The 16,563-nt window shown below is 52.7% G+C and overlaps 1 protein-coding gene and 1 pseudogene across 1 annotated transcript; both read right to left on the bottom strand.

Moving 5' to 3' along the window:
- Positions 1–1,992: 1,992 nt before the first annotated feature.
- Positions 1,993–8,716, bottom strand: LOC123079636 (protein trichome birefringence-like 28). The gene is made up of 5 exons (XM_044502431.1): positions 7,536–8,716; positions 7,263–7,434; positions 6,727–6,926; positions 6,402–6,557; positions 1,993–2,672 (listed from the first exon to the last, which is right to left on the bottom strand). Exons 1-5 carry the CDS (start codon positions 8,258–8,260, stop codon positions 2,288–2,290), a joined length of 1,638 nt encoding a protein of 545 aa, XP_044358366.1. The 5' UTR covers positions 8,261–8,716; the 3' UTR covers positions 1,993–2,287.
- A 7,242-nt stretch (positions 8,717–15,958) lies between these two features.
- Positions 15,959–16,130, bottom strand: LOC123081122 (uncharacterized; annotated as a pseudogene).
- Positions 16,131–16,563: the final 433 nt, after the last annotated feature.

Genomic DNA, 16,563 nt, shown 5'->3' with positions numbered 1-16,563 from the left:
TCCAACACTCCAAATCAAACATACATATTCAAAGTGTTTGTTGCCAGGTGAAACCACACAAAAAAGTACATAAGTCAACAGAGATGAGCATCTGTATTTAGACAGAAAACCCCAAGTTAGGGTAAAAACCATGGGTCGAAGCCACCACACAATTATTATTCCACTATAATTAAATGTGGGATAAAACAAGTTCCTCTTTCTATAGCACTATAGGTTCTCATACATCAAGGTTTCATTATGTTGGATGGCCACAATAGGATTTGGGGGCCAAGAGATAGGGACTAGAACAATCTCGTCAAAGATGGTGGAAACGCAAGTTAAAGAAGACAAGTTAATGGACTAGATCATCACAACCTTAGGGAGGAGCTCCATTTGCTTGCTTGCAACCTCTTCCTTTACGATGTGTTTAGATGTTTGTATTGGAGGCCTCCGTATTGAATTGCTTTCATTTCCAATTCAACCATGAAACTGTAATGGACACAAATACGATTTCGGTTGTTCGGGTGTTAAGTGAATTGGCTCACGGAATCATATCGAGGTTTCAATACTAAATCCTGTTTGGATGACAAACTATGAAATTGCATATAGCAACATAAGTATGTGCATGAAAACAATATTTTTGCAATGTGTGACTACAGTTGTATAGATGATTATATAAGATTTTTTACAAATTCATAACTCAAAACACATACTATTTTACACAAATAGTATATAACTATATATATATAAGGAAATATGCATGCATGAACTCATACCTTGGTGGTTATGGACGTGCTTAACATGTTTCTAGAGAAAAATGACTATGTTACACAAAAAATGTGCGTGCTTATTAGGCAATCTGGCTCATGTACAAGAAAAACAACATATAAACATGTTTTTTACTTCGGTATAGTCGGTTAACCGTTCGGTTTTTTGGTACATATCATGAAAACCAAAGTTCAAAACGGTGTGAAAAGTTCATACCATACCGAAAGCAGAAACTATAAGAACCATAGATTTGGTTCGATTCGGTTTATTTTCGGTATGGTTAGTTTTTCTTTTTCGCCACAAGAGCACTCCTCCTACGATCCTTCTTCAAAACATCAAGATTGAGGCGTCAATTGGGTATAATTATATCGTGAGAGTAGCAAAAAAAAATTGTAAGGGTGTGTTGCAACACGAACGCTCGAGTTCTCGGATAGCAGGCACCATGACTACCCCTGTGGCAGCCACTGGCCAGAGACGTCGCTGCTCCGTTCTCTACGTTGTACCACAAGTTGGTGCCACAATTCACGTTCGGTACCTGTCGCAACGCCCGATCCGGGCCAAAGAGATACGGGAGCTTTGCTGCCAGAAAGAAGGCGAAAGGCAGCCTGGACATTCCCGAACCTGCATGCACACCCAACCGTCAATCAGCTGCAACACTGTCGTCAGTCAGTTAACTGCTAGCTCTGCCAAGTTCAGCCAACTGGCGCTTATTGTTTTTGTCGCTGCCCGCCTTTTTTAGGTAAATCATCGATGGAACGAAGCAAATTTGACAAATTTGACCTATAGACAAAATCAAATCACAGAATGAACTATCCGTGAAACTATTTCACGCGGCTGACCTTTTTGTGTGACGCCCGACACGAAGGCGCCACACTACACTGTGCAACGCCTCACAGATAGGCGCTACACGGCCAGCGTCGCACCCGTGTGATCAGAAAATTACTAAGTCAGTGTGCAGCGCCTGAGAGCTAGGCGCCACACTATACAGTGTAGTGTCTAGCTCCCAGGCGTTGCACTAGTGCAGCGCCTGAGAGCTAGGCGCCACGGGTCAGCCACGTGAAATAGTTTTACGGACAGTTCATTCTGTGATTTGATTTCGTCTATAGGTCAAATTTGTCAAATTTGCCATGAAACGATCGCCAAAAGGCGCTTCCTGCTCCACTCGTTCCCTTTCGATCTGCCCTAGAGAAGAAGAGAATGAGCTGAAGAGTGCAGTGCAGCTGGAAGCACGGACGCAACTCTCCATTTCTCTATAAACCATCTGTTCTGTTCATCTCTTTGACTTTAGAATTTACAGTTTGAGCAAGAACCTCCTTACAGCGCATATGTGCACGCACATGGCAGTCCATGAGCCATGTATCACCTTATATAATTAATCTCTTTCCACTTAACCTACCCCCAATGAAAAAAGAAACAAAACAAAGCTGGCGTATTTTGACACGTAAAAACTAAACAGGCCAGAAAGAATGCAAAGAAGAAGAAGAAGAAGAAGAAGAAGAAAGAACTTTTCGAATCGACAGAACTCTAAACATGCATCTATCTATCTCGCCGTAAGAGCGGCCGTCGCGGCCTCCGGCCTGGACATGATCCTGGTGTAGAGCAAGCTGTTCCAGATGTCGGGCACGCCGGGGAGGCACCAGTGGATGCAGTCGGCGTAGGTGCCGGGGTCGGCCTGCTGCTCCGGCGTGAGGATCTGGCCCTGCCGAATGGTGTGCACGGAGGTGTGCCCGTCCTTGCGCCGCTCCGACATGGTGGTGATGTCCACGAAGGTGATGGGCACCCGCGGCGCCGCCGCCCGGGTGATGTTGGACGCCACCTTGAACATGTCCCAGTCCGTCCCCAGCCATATCGGCCCACGCCAGTTCACCAGCGGCATCGTCTCCTTCGCGCACCGGATGCCGTTAGGGTTTCCCCACACCTGCGGGCTGTTTTCCAGACCCAAAAAAGCCCCAGTCAAATTCCATCGGAGTTACAGAACCAGTTAATAATAGTACTAGAACTTGATACTACTCTTCTTCAGTGGAGCACGCTAGCTCTAGCAGATTCGCAGATGAGTCGATCACGCAACCCAACTACTCTAATCCGGTTCCATCTTCACGTAAAATAGTGTTGTTGACCTACTTTAGTTGTGTACGTCTTTTGATGCGACATGCCTCCAACTCCAAGCTAGCCAAGGGACTTGATCAACTCGCTCGATCGTGGACGCAATCCCGATTGAAAATATAGTTAACAACTTCGGGATTGCCGGACACGCAAACTAACGTGGCACCACTGCTGGCTAGCTAGTAGCCTCTCCTAGTGACGACATATATATGTTCATGCATTCACCGGTCACCATGGCAGTTTCTCTGGTTACACCGTACCATATCTTCTCACACACTACCACTACTAAATAGGATCGTTGACGATAAAACACCAAGACAAATCAAAGTGGTTTGCTTCACAGGAAAACATATATGAGTATCCATCAATCTCAGGATGGGGTCACTTCTTTTTCGAGTAAATTGCACGAAACCATCATTTTGAAGGCTAGGTTTGCAGAAAACACTACGCTACATTTTCGTTGCAGAACACACCACGTCTTGTGTAATCGTTTTGCAAAAACCACTGATCGGCGGATTAGAGGTCTTTAAGCATGTTTATGACAGATGGGGCCCGTTCGTCAGGAGCTGACTTGGCAAAAACATGCCACGCGGGGACTTTGACTAGTCAAAAACGCCACGTTGACATGATCCCACACAGTCCATTCTCTTCTTCCTCTCGCCCAATCCCCATTCAAGCCACCACCACCGCCGCCCCAACTCCCTCGGTGTCGGCCTCCGCGGCAGCAGCGTCCACCGGCGAGTGCCCTGCGGTAGTCGCGCTCCTCTCCTCAGCCGCCTTCCCCGTCATGGCGCGCCCTTCCCCCAGCAGCGCATCGGGAAGACGACGATAGCAGGCGGGTCGCCCAGCCGACGGCGCGCCCCTTCCCCTAGCAGGACATCGCGCACCCCTTGCCCCAACGGCAGCAGCGTCCACCGGCGGGTCTCGAAGACGACATCGACCCAAGCCTCCATGGGCGCCGCCGCCCACCAACGACGAGATTCGCGGGCAGGAGCCGGCGGCGCGCCCCCGACCGCGTCGGCGTGTCCCAGGCCGCGCACGCGAGCTCCTCGGCCGTCTCCGAGCTACAAGACACCCGCCTCGTGCTCGAGGTGCTCCAGATCTGACATGGATTCGACGACGGTGCTCCAGGCAGCGTCGGGATCCCTGCGAGGACAGGGTGGCCCTGCTCAAGATGGCGCCGATCCACGGGGGAGCGCTGGTGTCGGCCTCTGCCTCGGTGCGGCAACGGCGACTGTGACCTCTGCCTTGGCCGGGGCGGGGCGAGCGACGATGGATTGGAGAGGAGTAGAGGGAGGGGAGAGGAGCTGGAGGGGCCGTTGGGCGCGCCGGTGACGACGGTGCAGTCCGTCCGCGGGACTGGGCGTGGGTAGAGGCGCACATGCGAGAAAACCAGATGACTTATCGTTTTGGCCAGAGAAGACCAGTCAAAGTGTACGTGTGGCATGTTTTTGCCAAGTCAACTCCTGACGAACGGGCCCCATCTGTCATAAACATGCTCAAAGACCTCTAATCCGCCGATCAGTGGTTTTTGCAAAACGATTACACAAGACGTGGTGTGTTCTGCAACAAAAATGTGGCGTAGTGTTTTCTGCAAACCTAGCCTTCAAAGTGGTGGTTTCGTGCAATTTACTCCTTCTTTTTCTAAAAGGTTTAGGGGAGCTTTCGTGAGGCGTCATCCCAGGGCCATGTCCACGACGTCCTTATCAACGCCTACAGCTAGGTAACCAACACAACACAACACAACCGTCCGTTTGATCCTTATAGCTAGGAATAATCGGATTACTACGCAGAAGGAAAACCCCAAACGCTGCTGGAACTACGTACCTGCAGCCGGCTACTTGTCCTAAAAAAATGTGTTGTCCGTTCCAAGATCCGAAACTTGCGGTCACGGGATGATCTCTCGGAACGATCATTGGCAGAGGTGCCGAAGACTATTCCACATCTCACGAAGCACCAATACGATACGAGCACACGAGACTCATTCGCGACTAGTAGTACGTCGCTGGCGCATGAAATGCATGATTGGTGCATCATGTACGGGGCCGGGACTCGTTCGCGACGACGGAAGCTTCCGTCTAAGATTCATGTGCTCAGAATGATTTGAGCCGAGGGTCCATGTGATTGACAGGTACGCAGAATTGTACATGGTCATACCATGCATGTACATGTATGTATGTATCCTTCCTAGGGTCCTATCGAGTAGTTCTCCATTATTAATTTTTCAGAGTGCTGCTTGGGCGACAACGAGAGGGGGGCAACTACCCGCTCCATTGGAGGAGCATCTTCTGCTTGGAATTTTGTAAAGGAGTTTACCAAGTCCGTTTGTGTGTTGTGAGTTTTTTATTTATTTTAGAATTTGTGTGCTGTGAGTTGTGAGTTGTGACGCACGTCGTTTTGACCGCGTAAAGTGGAGGGAGGAGAAGTAGATTCCACCCCAAGTGACATCTAAAAAGACGTGTACACGATTTGTGCATACAATTATACTGCTCACTGCAGTGCTGGTCACGACATGCATACCGAGCTACCGTGGTTTTACAGAAGTAGTATGCTCCATTGGCGATCCCAATAGATGACGATCTATTTGAAAAGTCCAGTGGCAATGGCATTATGCATGCAGTGGTGGGGTGGCATTCCTTGTGACTGTATATTAGCCCATGTACATTATTCTATCTACCATCATATACTAGTAGTAGTACGCTGTTCGGAATTTCAAACCATGCATGCATGTGTGAACCAACGGCGTACGTACGTATATCCTAACTGGCTCACTAAACTATACGTACAACGGTATCCATTACACCAACTACTACAGGAGTATGCTACCACATGTGTACAGAGAAGGTCAACGAGCGGGTGGGCAACGTGAGGCCATGTGTTCCATCCAGTACATGCTCTGCTAGTCGCATCGCACCTAGAGAATGTTGCACGACCCGGCTGCCTGCTCCATCGACAGGATATAGTACATTTTAACCGGGGAATATTACGACATGGCATGTGTGGTCAGCTATCTCAAGTTAAGTTATGACAAGTATTTGATGAAGAAGAATAAAGAGAAGAAAAAACCGGGGAATATTCAAGCACGCAGGCCGCCGGACCAGGTCTGCCACGACTGTCTGTCACTTCCATTTTCTCCCAAGACAGCGACCGATCCGCTCCGACTCGTTCCAACTTCCAATCCCGCGCGCGCGCTCGCCGTCCGTCCCCGGCCGCTCCGCCCCCGGAAACCGACCGTGCGTGCGGGACCCCACTAGACCACCAGCCCGTGCGCGTCTGCAATTCCGAGCCGCAGCCCGACGCGTGCACCGGTCTCGGGTTGGACCGGTAACGACACCCGGTACGCACCACGCGCTGCCGGCTTCGTCTTTTTGGCCGTCGCAGCCAGCGTGTCGTACCGTAATTCGCCCTCTGAAATGTCGAGATTTTGGCGTTTCCTAGGAACTACGGTGCAGGTGCGCGTACTGACTACCACCAAGAAGAACAAAACTGATCTACCTACAGTGGAACGGAATACTAGAAAACTGCGGGAGTAGGTAGGGTTCGACCGGTACCTGAGGTGAAGAGGCGACATGCTCATGAAGAAGACGGACGTGCGCGCCGGGTCGATGTTGTCGTTCACCCAGCCGGCCCAGGTGCTGAGAACCTTCCGGTACGCCTCGATCCTCACCACCTCGTCATGGTCCTCCCAGTCCTGCCCGCCCGGCCTCCTGCCAATCCATCCGTCAACCAACCTCCATGTCAGTCAGTGTCACCGCAGCGCATGCATTTTCACTACTTCGACCGTGCGTACGTGCACGTCCCGGCAGGCGCGCCGTTGGATGCACGCACGCACGAGACGCCACGGCATGTTCTCGATCGTGTTGTGCACATACGTACCTGAGTTTCATGTTGAGCGTGTTCATCCACCAGATGTAGGTGTTGAAGACGAGGTAGTCGGCGTTGCGCCAGTTCTCGGCGTGCGCGGCGATCGCCCCCGCGTCGATGATCCGGGTCGGGATGCTGTGGATCTTGGGGTTGTCCGAGTTGGACTCCACCAGGAACGGCGACCAGTAGAACTCCACCGTCGCGTTGAACTCCTGTTGTTGTTGATCAACGTACGTTGATATGCAACAGGATTAGTTAAGAAACGGACATTATTTGACCTCCTGATCAGAAGCAGGCGCAAGAAGACACCCTAGACGGATGGGATACGTCGTAGTTGTTGGTGTAGGTGTACTCGCTAAGCCGCCACCTACGGCTACGGTACAGGTACCACTACGTACGACGTCACATTTGAAAAACCGTTGCGGCAGCCGTGGGCCCTGCCGGTTGGCCAACTGGCTAAGGTTCGTTCTCGATCGTTGGCGGCATGAACCGGCCGGTCGAGAGAGAGATGCTGCCGGGACGGCCATTGTTTTGTGGTAAGTACTCACCCAGGCGTGGAAGACGACCCGCTGGTCCTCCCATGTGACGTACTTCTTGTCCGGCGACACGGCCGACTGCACCAGGCACACCATCGACTCCCATTGGTTCCGGTTCAGCGAGTCCCCCACGAACATGAACCGCTTGTTCCGGAGCCTCTCTATGAACAGCTTCGCATCAAACCTGCAATTCAGGAGCACCAAGAAACTCGCCGTTTAATCACGCATGCACGCCGATCGCCGGCCTGATCGAGTCGCCGGAACGAGCAGCGAGCAGAAACGCACCTGGGCATGTCGCAGTCCTTGGGCTGCCACCGCCACTTCTGGTAGTTGTCGTCGCGGCGGCCGTTCTTCATGCACGTCACCTGCGACGTCAGGAACGAGCACTCCTCCTCGCGGTACAGCGGGTAGCTCGCGTTGTCGAACACCCACTCGCCCTTGGACAGGTCGCACGTCTCCGGCGACCCCACCACGCCCCCCGCCGCCACCGTCTTCCTCGCCGGCCGCAGCCGCCTGGGCTTCTTCGCCTTCTTCGGCTTCTTCACCTTGGGGGCGGTGACCTTCCGGATCACCTGCTCCGGCGCCGTCTCTGTCTTCGCCGGCGTGTGCCCCGGCGTCTCTCTTCCGTCGTCGCGCGGCAGCGCCACGGGGACGGGCCTCTCCGGAGAAGCGATCACGTCGCGCCGCGGGGCGACGGTCCTCTTCTCCGTGGACGAAGAGAGCACGTCCCGCCGCGGGGTGGCGGCCGCGCGGCCGGCGTCCGAGACGACGACCGCCTGCTGCCTGACGGGCCCGACGCCGCGCGCGAGCGGCTCGAGGGTGACGGACCGGATGTCCTCGCCGTACATGATGATGACGAAGATGACGAAGAAGATGCCCGCCACGTAGACCGGCAGCCGCCCGCCCTTGCGCGACGCGCTCTGCTTCGCGCCGAGCGAGTCGAACGGTCCGCCGCCGGCACCCCCGCCGGCGCCGGCGAGCGAGGACTTGCGGCGGCCGGGGAATGACATGGCGCCCGCAGCTTCGCTTTGCTGGTCCCTCTCCGCTTGGGATGTACGTGGGTCGTCTGATGATGCGTGCCGCGGAGAGGGGGAGAGCGCGCGCTAGCCGGCTAGAGGGAGCGTGGCTTTACTTATGGGTCAGAGCCGGGGGGCTGTGGATTTGGTGAGGGGATGAAGCCACCATGGCCTCTTTTCTTCTCTTTTTGTTGCCGTTGAACGAGCAGGCGATCGGTTTTAATTGGGCGAGTGGATGGATTATTGAGAAGGATTTTATTCTCTGCCAAATTCTAATGGCTGGAGACTCGGCCAGACGAGACGGACGAGGGCATGGAAAAACGTGGTGCAGCACGTCGTGATGGGCTAGGCCAGACTAAATTAACCAAAAAGAAAGAGAGCAAAAATGCAAGGCAAAACGTAGTTACCGTGTGCATCCAACGATGTGTATTGTCCCTGCAGTCAACGCGATGGCTTATCGACATTCTGAAGGGAACGGGGATCAGCAACATGCGCACGCGTTGCGAAATGACGTTCAAGATGAAGCAGTTGGCCTTTCATTCGTAGTAGTATCTCCGGTGCACATTGTTTTTGTCCGGGAGAACAATGACGTGAGTGCAGAGTTCTGGCAAGCTATCCTTCCTGCCACGATGATATGCTAACTACCCGTTTGAGACTTCTAGAACTGGAGAAGAACTTTGCAGCGACGTGACTAGCCATGACTTCAACATTATGAATATTCTATAATCGTGGTGGCTTTCACTCGCTTCTAAATGGGAATACACACCTGCCATTTTTCCTTCGTGAACGCGTATGCTTCCAAATTGTTCCCCGGGTTGCAGAGAAAGGGGTTCAAATATGCAACATTTGGCAAACTTTTGTACTGCACTGGTTGTAGTACAAGGGGCATTCTATATATCCGGCAAAAAAAGGGAGTATTCTATATGCGTGAAAGAAAAAGAGCGTACAACTATCCTTGCCCGCTCGGGGAAAAAAACTTCCGTGTGATTTGTACCATACAAGTTAGTAGTCAGTTTTCACTCACTCACCTCATCCCTCACAAGGAAACATTATTAATCCCTCCGTCCCATAATATAAGAGCGTTTTTTTACAGTAATGTAGTGTCAAAAACGCTCTTATATTTTGGGATGGAGGGAGTATTTGCGAATGCAAGTCGTTTGCGTCGTTCTTAGGGAAGCTTGCAACATTAGATGAAACCTAGCCACCGCCGCTACTATCGTCTCCTCCCATCATATTCCTCTCTATCAGATGATGTTAGTAAATAAAGCCTACTAAATAGATCGTCGGGAGTGCTGCGAAGGGGAGGGGGTTCTTTTCTCGCGCAGAGAGGAGGCCTCCGACTATGGCAATGTGACGACCATGGACAATGGAAAACAGAGCCCAAACACCAGATTGGCTTCTGAAGGGGGAACAGAGATCAGCAATATGCACACGCGTTGTGAAATGACGTTTAAGATGAACCAGCTGGCCCATCATATCTCCGGTGTCCTTTATTTTTTTTCTGGGGGTACAAGTACAATGACGTGTGTGTAGAGTTCTAGCAAGCTATCCTTCTTGCTGATATGCTAACTACTACCGGTTTGAGCCTTCTGGAATTGAAGAACTTTGCAGCGACGTGACTAACCATGACTTCAACATTATGAATATCATAATCATGGTGGCTTTCACTCACTTCTAAATGGAAATACACACCTGCCATTTTTACTTCATGAACACCCATGCTTCCAAATTGTTCCCCGGCGAGTTGCAGACAAAGGAGTTCAAATATGCAATATTTGGTAAAATTTTGTACTCCTTTGGGTGTAGTACAAGGAGCATTATATATATATCCCGCAAAAAAAGGAGCATTATTATACCTAAAAGAAAAAGGAGCATTCCACATGGTGATTTTGAATATATTTCCCATTTTTTAATCATGAGATACCACTATCCTTGCCCGCCGAGGAGAAAAAAACTTCTGTGTGATTTGCATCACTCATTCACCTCATCCGCAACAAGGAAATATTATTATTTGTGAATGCAACTCATTCGCGTCATTCTTAGGGAAGCTTTGGGATGAAAGGTGAAACCTAGCCACCGCCGCTACTATCGTCTCCTCCCATCATATTCCTCTCCCCGTCATCAGATGATGCTACCGGGTAAAGCCTACTAAATAGATGGTTGGAAGGGTTGGGGAGGGGGGGGGGTTCTTTTCTCGCACGGAGATGGGGCCTCTGACTATGGCAATGTGACAACCATGGGCGATGGAAAAACAGAGCTCAAACACCAGGGTGACGACCACCGAAATCTGACAATGGTGGACATATCAGTGTAGTTGTGGGGAACTGCGACGATTGGTCGAGTCGGTGGCAATCCATCGTGACCCTGTCACCGACAAGCACGACTCCCTCCGTTTGTAGGAGCAATGGCGGGCGTTGCCATGCTGCTTGACCATGATCCGTCTTGGCTGGTGGCAGCTTTTTGTAGGAGATGTCTCATCATCGACTTCCCGTTAGCTCGGCCTTTGTCACCGCCACATTATGACACTTCTCCATTAGAGGCAAACAGGTAGGTGGCTCTCTTACTATATGTGTTCTTATGGTGAAGAAGCTTATGTGCTATCATCCACAGACCGCAAGCACATCAATGGTGTGCTCGCAAATCTATATGACAAACGGATCTTGATGCGACTCATGGTGTCGTCTCTTCCTTTTTGTCTCATGAGTCTGAGGACTACCAATCGAGGCCGATCCTCTATCTGGGCCAGTTTGGTGCACATTCGTGATAAGTTTTGGTTTGCGGCTTACTTCGCAACTATCTAATTAGGATGCCATTGTGGTTTTCTTGATGACTGCTAGGTGAGAGAGCTTCTGGAAGTTCTGCCATCAACATGGTGACAGAAATACCACTTCATGCCGGGGATGGGGATCCATGCTCTGGCCTTTACTCATCCGACTCAATAACGACATAATAGTGTTGTTAACTTGTTGAAGGCATTTTCTGGACCGACACTCTAGCCTTGATTGGTTGAACTTGGCATAATTGTGTTGTTGCCGTGTGTTCTTTCTTCTTGGAGGCGTTGCTGCGGAAGAAAATGAGTTAGTCATAAGTGTTTACATGTCATGTCATGTCATGGTTCTATCATTGTTGCCTATTTCCTGTACTTGCTTGTTGATGCTTTGGTTGCATTATCTTGTATCAACTTCAATAATATTGTGGCTATGTGTATCCTCGACATGGAAGTCGGGGGAGTATAACATTCCTTTAAAAGAGCACTCACCTGACATTTGTATCTCATTCAGTTTTGTATTGTCCATAAACAATTTAATTCGTGTGTTGTGTGTGCCGTATAGCAAATTCAGAAAGTTTAACTAGAGAACTTGATAGTAGTATCGCATATTGTGTCGCTAATTAGCAATTATTCACTCTGTACACTAGTGTCAAAAACAGTCTTATATTATGGGACGGAAAGAGTACATGATATATTTGGGCCTTTAGTACTTTAAATGTGTAATATCCCCAATAAACATTGTCTCTTCACTTGGAGCTATCGACATACCAGTGGAGCATACAAGCCTGAATTAATGCTTGGGTTTTGTCCACCACATGACACTGTGTCAGTGCTCTCAATGTGCATATGATTGAGCCATATTTGACTAAGTTTTCTCAGACGACTTATTTGTCCCTGATTATGCCAGAGGCAACGGGCCTGGTTTCTTTGGCAGGTACCATCCCCGCTGCATTGCCTTAATGCCTTTGCCCAATCATCTCGCGGTCATTTCAAGGTGTAGTTTTTGTCATGCAGGACGCCGGGAAAATAAGAATCGTTCAGTCAGTGAATTTAGGCTGTACCATACTGCATGGTTGCGACATCATTTTCAACAGCAAGGCACTATCTGTACGGCAACTCCTTAGCTGTTCCACCGGGAAAAATGATGTGTGCATTGCCGGCCGGCGGCCTTGGAGCGCGCGCGCGCGCACATACACCCTTTCTTCTCTGTTTTGTTTGTGCTCAGCTCAGAGTTGAGACGTCGAGAGGAGTTCACAGTGCTGGGCTGTGGATGAATCTAAGCAGACAGACACAAGACAGACCGTGGTGCATATACGTAACTTCTTTGCCACACTTTGTCAAGAAGAGAGACTATTTAGACTAGCTGCTGATCGGGCACTAAGAGCATCTTCGGCCGTTCGGCCCCCCAGGGCGCCGAAAAAGAGCGGCCTGGGGGCGAGCCGGCGCTAGATTGCTCCTAGTCACGTGCCCGCGGTCGCCGCGGGTTCAGCGAAGTTCGTTTCAATTTTTTGCAAACTCGGCGAAGTTCGGCCAATTTTCGACAAAATTTATAAAAAAACTTAAAAACATACATGAACTAACTTAAAAACGAACTAATAAAAGCCTAAGCCGCTGCCTCTGCCGCCGCCACCGCCGCCGTAGCCGCCGCCGTCTACATGCCGAGAAGCCTGTAGAAGCGGGTGTAGTCGCCGCTGCCGTCGTCGTCGTCGCGGCGCGCCTCACCTGCGGCGTCCCTGCTGCATCCCTCGCCGGGGTCGCCGACAGCGCTTGACGGCCCGGCCTCGCCCTCGTCGTCGCTGTCGATGATGATAACGCCGCCCACCTCGGCGACACGGCGACGCGCCTCGGCGCAGCTACGGGCCTGGGTCTCCAGATATGCCCGACGCTGGCGGCGCACCTGCTCGCGGACGTAGTCCTCCTTCGCCCATTTGAGGGCGGACTCGTCGTCGGGGGCCACCATGCCGGCGTGCTCCGGCTTCACGGGGAGCATGTCCGGCTCGGGCTTCGGCCGGACCAGGCGGAGGGAGCGCCTCGTCGGTGCAGTCGCAGGCGAGGGCTCGTTGATGACGAGGGCGCCGCTGCGAGCACGACGCCCGAGCGGTGTCTCCTCCGGCTCGGGCTTGACGGGGCGGAGGGCCGGCGAGCCGGAGCCCGACGACGAGGACGACCCCGGCTCCATTCGTCGCGGGATCCAGGAACTGCCGCGCCGACGAGAGAAGGAGGGCCGCGTCGGGTACTCCAGCCGCGGCACATTGCCGGTCTCGATGTGGTCGAGGACGGCGTCGAGGGTGCGGCCGGGGACGCCCCACCACTCGCGCCGTCCTTCGGAGTTATGGCGGCCGCGGGGGATGATGCCATTGACGGAGGCGATCTGCTCCTCGCGGCGGCGCTGGAAATACAGCGTCCACAGCGTTTCGCTGTCGGGCGCGTACCTCGGCTCGTTCCGCTGCTCCTCCGTCAACGAGGAGCGGACGCGGGCGATCTCCGCCCGTCGTGCTGCCCCTTCGGGCACCGGCGGCACCGGGACGCCGCCGGCGCTCAGTCTCCACGAGCCAGGCACGCGCATGTCAGGGGCGCCGGGTACTCGGCCTCGTATAGAAGGCGCGCCTCCGGCTCCTGGAGGTGTCGGCGGCCGAAGCCGTTCGCCGCTGCGCCGTCGCCTGGGTATCTCTCCGCCATGGTTTCGCTCGTCGGCGGGCAGGGGAGTGGTGGGAGAGCTCGCCGGCGGGGAAAAGGCTTTCACTGGAGGGGGAGGCTGTGGCGCTCACCGGCGGGAAGGGGCGCCTTTTTATAGCCGAAGCGGGGTGGCCGGGGGGGCAGCATGCGGGCGGACGCGTGGCGCATGCGGGCGGGACGTGCGTCGGCGGCGTCTTCACTGCGCCGCCCGTGAGGCATCAATGGAGGGCGACCCGCGCGGCAGCACGGCAGCCTTTGCATTGATTCCCGCGGGAACTGAGGCGATGAGGTCGACGAAGCGCCTGTCTCGCTGACTCGGCGGGCCCGTGGCTGTTTCGCGCCAAAACACTCGCCCCGGCGCGTCGGGTTCGACCTGGGTCCGCCAGCGTTGATTTCGGCCCAAGCCGGCGAAAAATGGGCTCCTTGGGGCACGACTGGGCCGTTTTTTCGGCGCCGGCACAAAAAAATCGTCTGGGAAGGCGGTTCTGAAGGCGCGGCTGGAGATGGTGTAAGTACCTGACGAGCCTGCTGCTTCGAGCGCCAAGCATGCGTACGTCTCCACGGACGGCGACCCGTCGGGAACCTAACGCGATGATCAGTTGCGAGCCGAACTGCCGTCTAAGTCTCATCTGCAGGCGCACGGTACAGTAGAGACCCAATGACAACAAGCCGCCGTCGTCGTTGTCAGCCATCCAGCGCCACTCTGCATCCGAGCCATGTATCTGTTCTACTGTTCGGCCGGCCACCTACCAGAACAGAGAAAAGCGATTAATCCGCGTCGTCCAAAGATCTTCTTTGCGGCAACAGCGATGTTCTGCGCATGCATGCGGCCAGGGCCAGTGGATGGCTCGGCTTTCGCGCGCCGTGCTCTCGGACGCGACGAGGCCCGCGCTGGCCGGGACAAAGCCGGAGAGCGACGGCGGCCAGCGAGCGGCCGCTTTCCGCGGGAGCAAGTAGCCGGGGGTGGAATCGTGGGGAATCTGAATTGCTCCTCTTGTCCCGGCCCGGTTCTCGCTTGTCCTGGTGGGGCACCAACCGCTTCTCCTCGCGTCCTTCTCGCGTCCAGCCAGGGATGGACGGGGAGTTCTCCGCTTTTGGGTATGACCTCGACTGCTCGTGTCTGATGTGGTGGTATCGGAGAGCAGGGACACGAAGCATTTGCACAAGCACAAGGATGGGTCGCTCAAGTGGATCGCGCGGCTGTCGCCATGTTCCCTTTTCTTGTAAGGCATGGGTGCAATCTATGTAGCGTTCAGGTTCAGGATCACGGCATGTACCCACGACCCATCTCGTCACCGGCTCACAGTCGCACGGGAGAGAAACCGGGGCCGGCCGGCTAATGACGACAACCATCGATCGACGACGGGTCGGGACAATCCGGATTTTCGTTGCGTTTGTGGCCATCTGCCAGGAAGCTTCTTGCCAAAACGCCTCTGTCAGTCATGTGGTTCGGAAGAGGGTCAAGGACCCGGCCGGAACGCGCGGGCAAGCTTCCGCGATCCCCAACGCCGCGCGTGAGCGCAGGCCTGCATGGACCGGTCCTCCCGGTTTCAGCTTCAAGCTTCATACTTGTATCATAGGAGGAAGGTATCGGCTCATTATCAGATTTGGACGCAATACCACCCGGGCTCAAGAGACTGATTACTTGATCATCATCTCGGTTTCAGATTACGTTGGAATTGGATCACTGATCGGGGTGGCGAGCCCTTGTGCGCAAGTCGTGGCTGCTGGTGCGCTCTGGTAGCTCTCGATGTACACTAGAGGGAAGTTTGGTTGCACGTGAACATTGGGTGCGAGGTCACCGTCGGTACCGGAGTGGGATCCAAAGTTTAGCGGACCAGGAAGGAAAGGCTGATACTATATACTTTGGGGACAAGAGGAAAGTCTGTATGCGTTGAACTGAGCAAGGTAAAGACAACAATCATGGTGCCTTTGCTGGATGGATCAAAGCAAATGTCGATGCTTGTTTCTCTTTGGTTGAGAAAGAGTAAGGGTGCTCTGGATCTTCGGTTGTGCTCGTCCGCGCACAAGGTGCTTTTAGGGCTGGAAGATCGCGGCAACGTGGGGTTAAACATTTTGAGTTTCGATTTGTTGGGTTTTACCCGGGAGGGAACCCTTCCGGAAATTCTCAGTGACCAGTGATGGCCAAAGAGAGGGTTTGGATATATTCCCTCCGTTCTAAATTACTTGTCTTAGATTTGTCTAGATATGGATGTATCTAGCACTAAAATGAGTCTAAATACATCTGTATTTAGACAAATGCAAAACAAGTACTCCCTCCATAAACTAATATAAGAGGGAGTACTTATATTAGTTTACACTGGGAGTAATTCGGAACGGAGGGAGTAGTTTTCAACCAGCAATTGACGCGCCTCGGTATAACCTCATTAGCTGCGTCATTGCCCCAAGCGCAAGGATGAGTTACCTATACCCAGGGATCTCACCTTTATACCCGGGTCCATCCTCAGACTATTTCTGCACAACCGGTGTGGTACAATTAAACTCATCAATCAACTCCGTTTTGAAAAAAGTAACTCATCAACGACACAGGAAGGCCCATTGGGCCATTACGTACCAGCATCTGCGTCCAAGCAAGGACAGGGGAGTAGGGGCGTCTTCCAGCCCATGGTACCACGTCCTGTCTTTTGCAGTAGCTCTTGCCTTCACTCTTTTTTTTCTCAAAAAAAAAAACTCTTGCATTCACTCTTGTGTTTTGAGAAAAAGCTCTATACGTGATAACGTGAGACCTGGGAAGATACCCTGGTGCACCCGGGTGTCGGCGAACCCTATATGCATAAAATAATTTAGTGATTGCAAAAAGTGTCAAAAAAATCTGAAACTTTTTGGAAAT

Source organism: Triticum aestivum, chromosome 3D (genome assembly GCF_018294505.1).
Source record: "Triticum aestivum cultivar Chinese Spring chromosome 3D, IWGSC CS RefSeq v2.1, whole genome shotgun sequence".
NCBI classification, from domain to species: domain Eukaryota; kingdom Viridiplantae; phylum Streptophyta; class Magnoliopsida; order Poales; family Poaceae; genus Triticum; species Triticum aestivum.
This window is presented reverse-complemented; position numbering and strand designations above follow the sequence as displayed.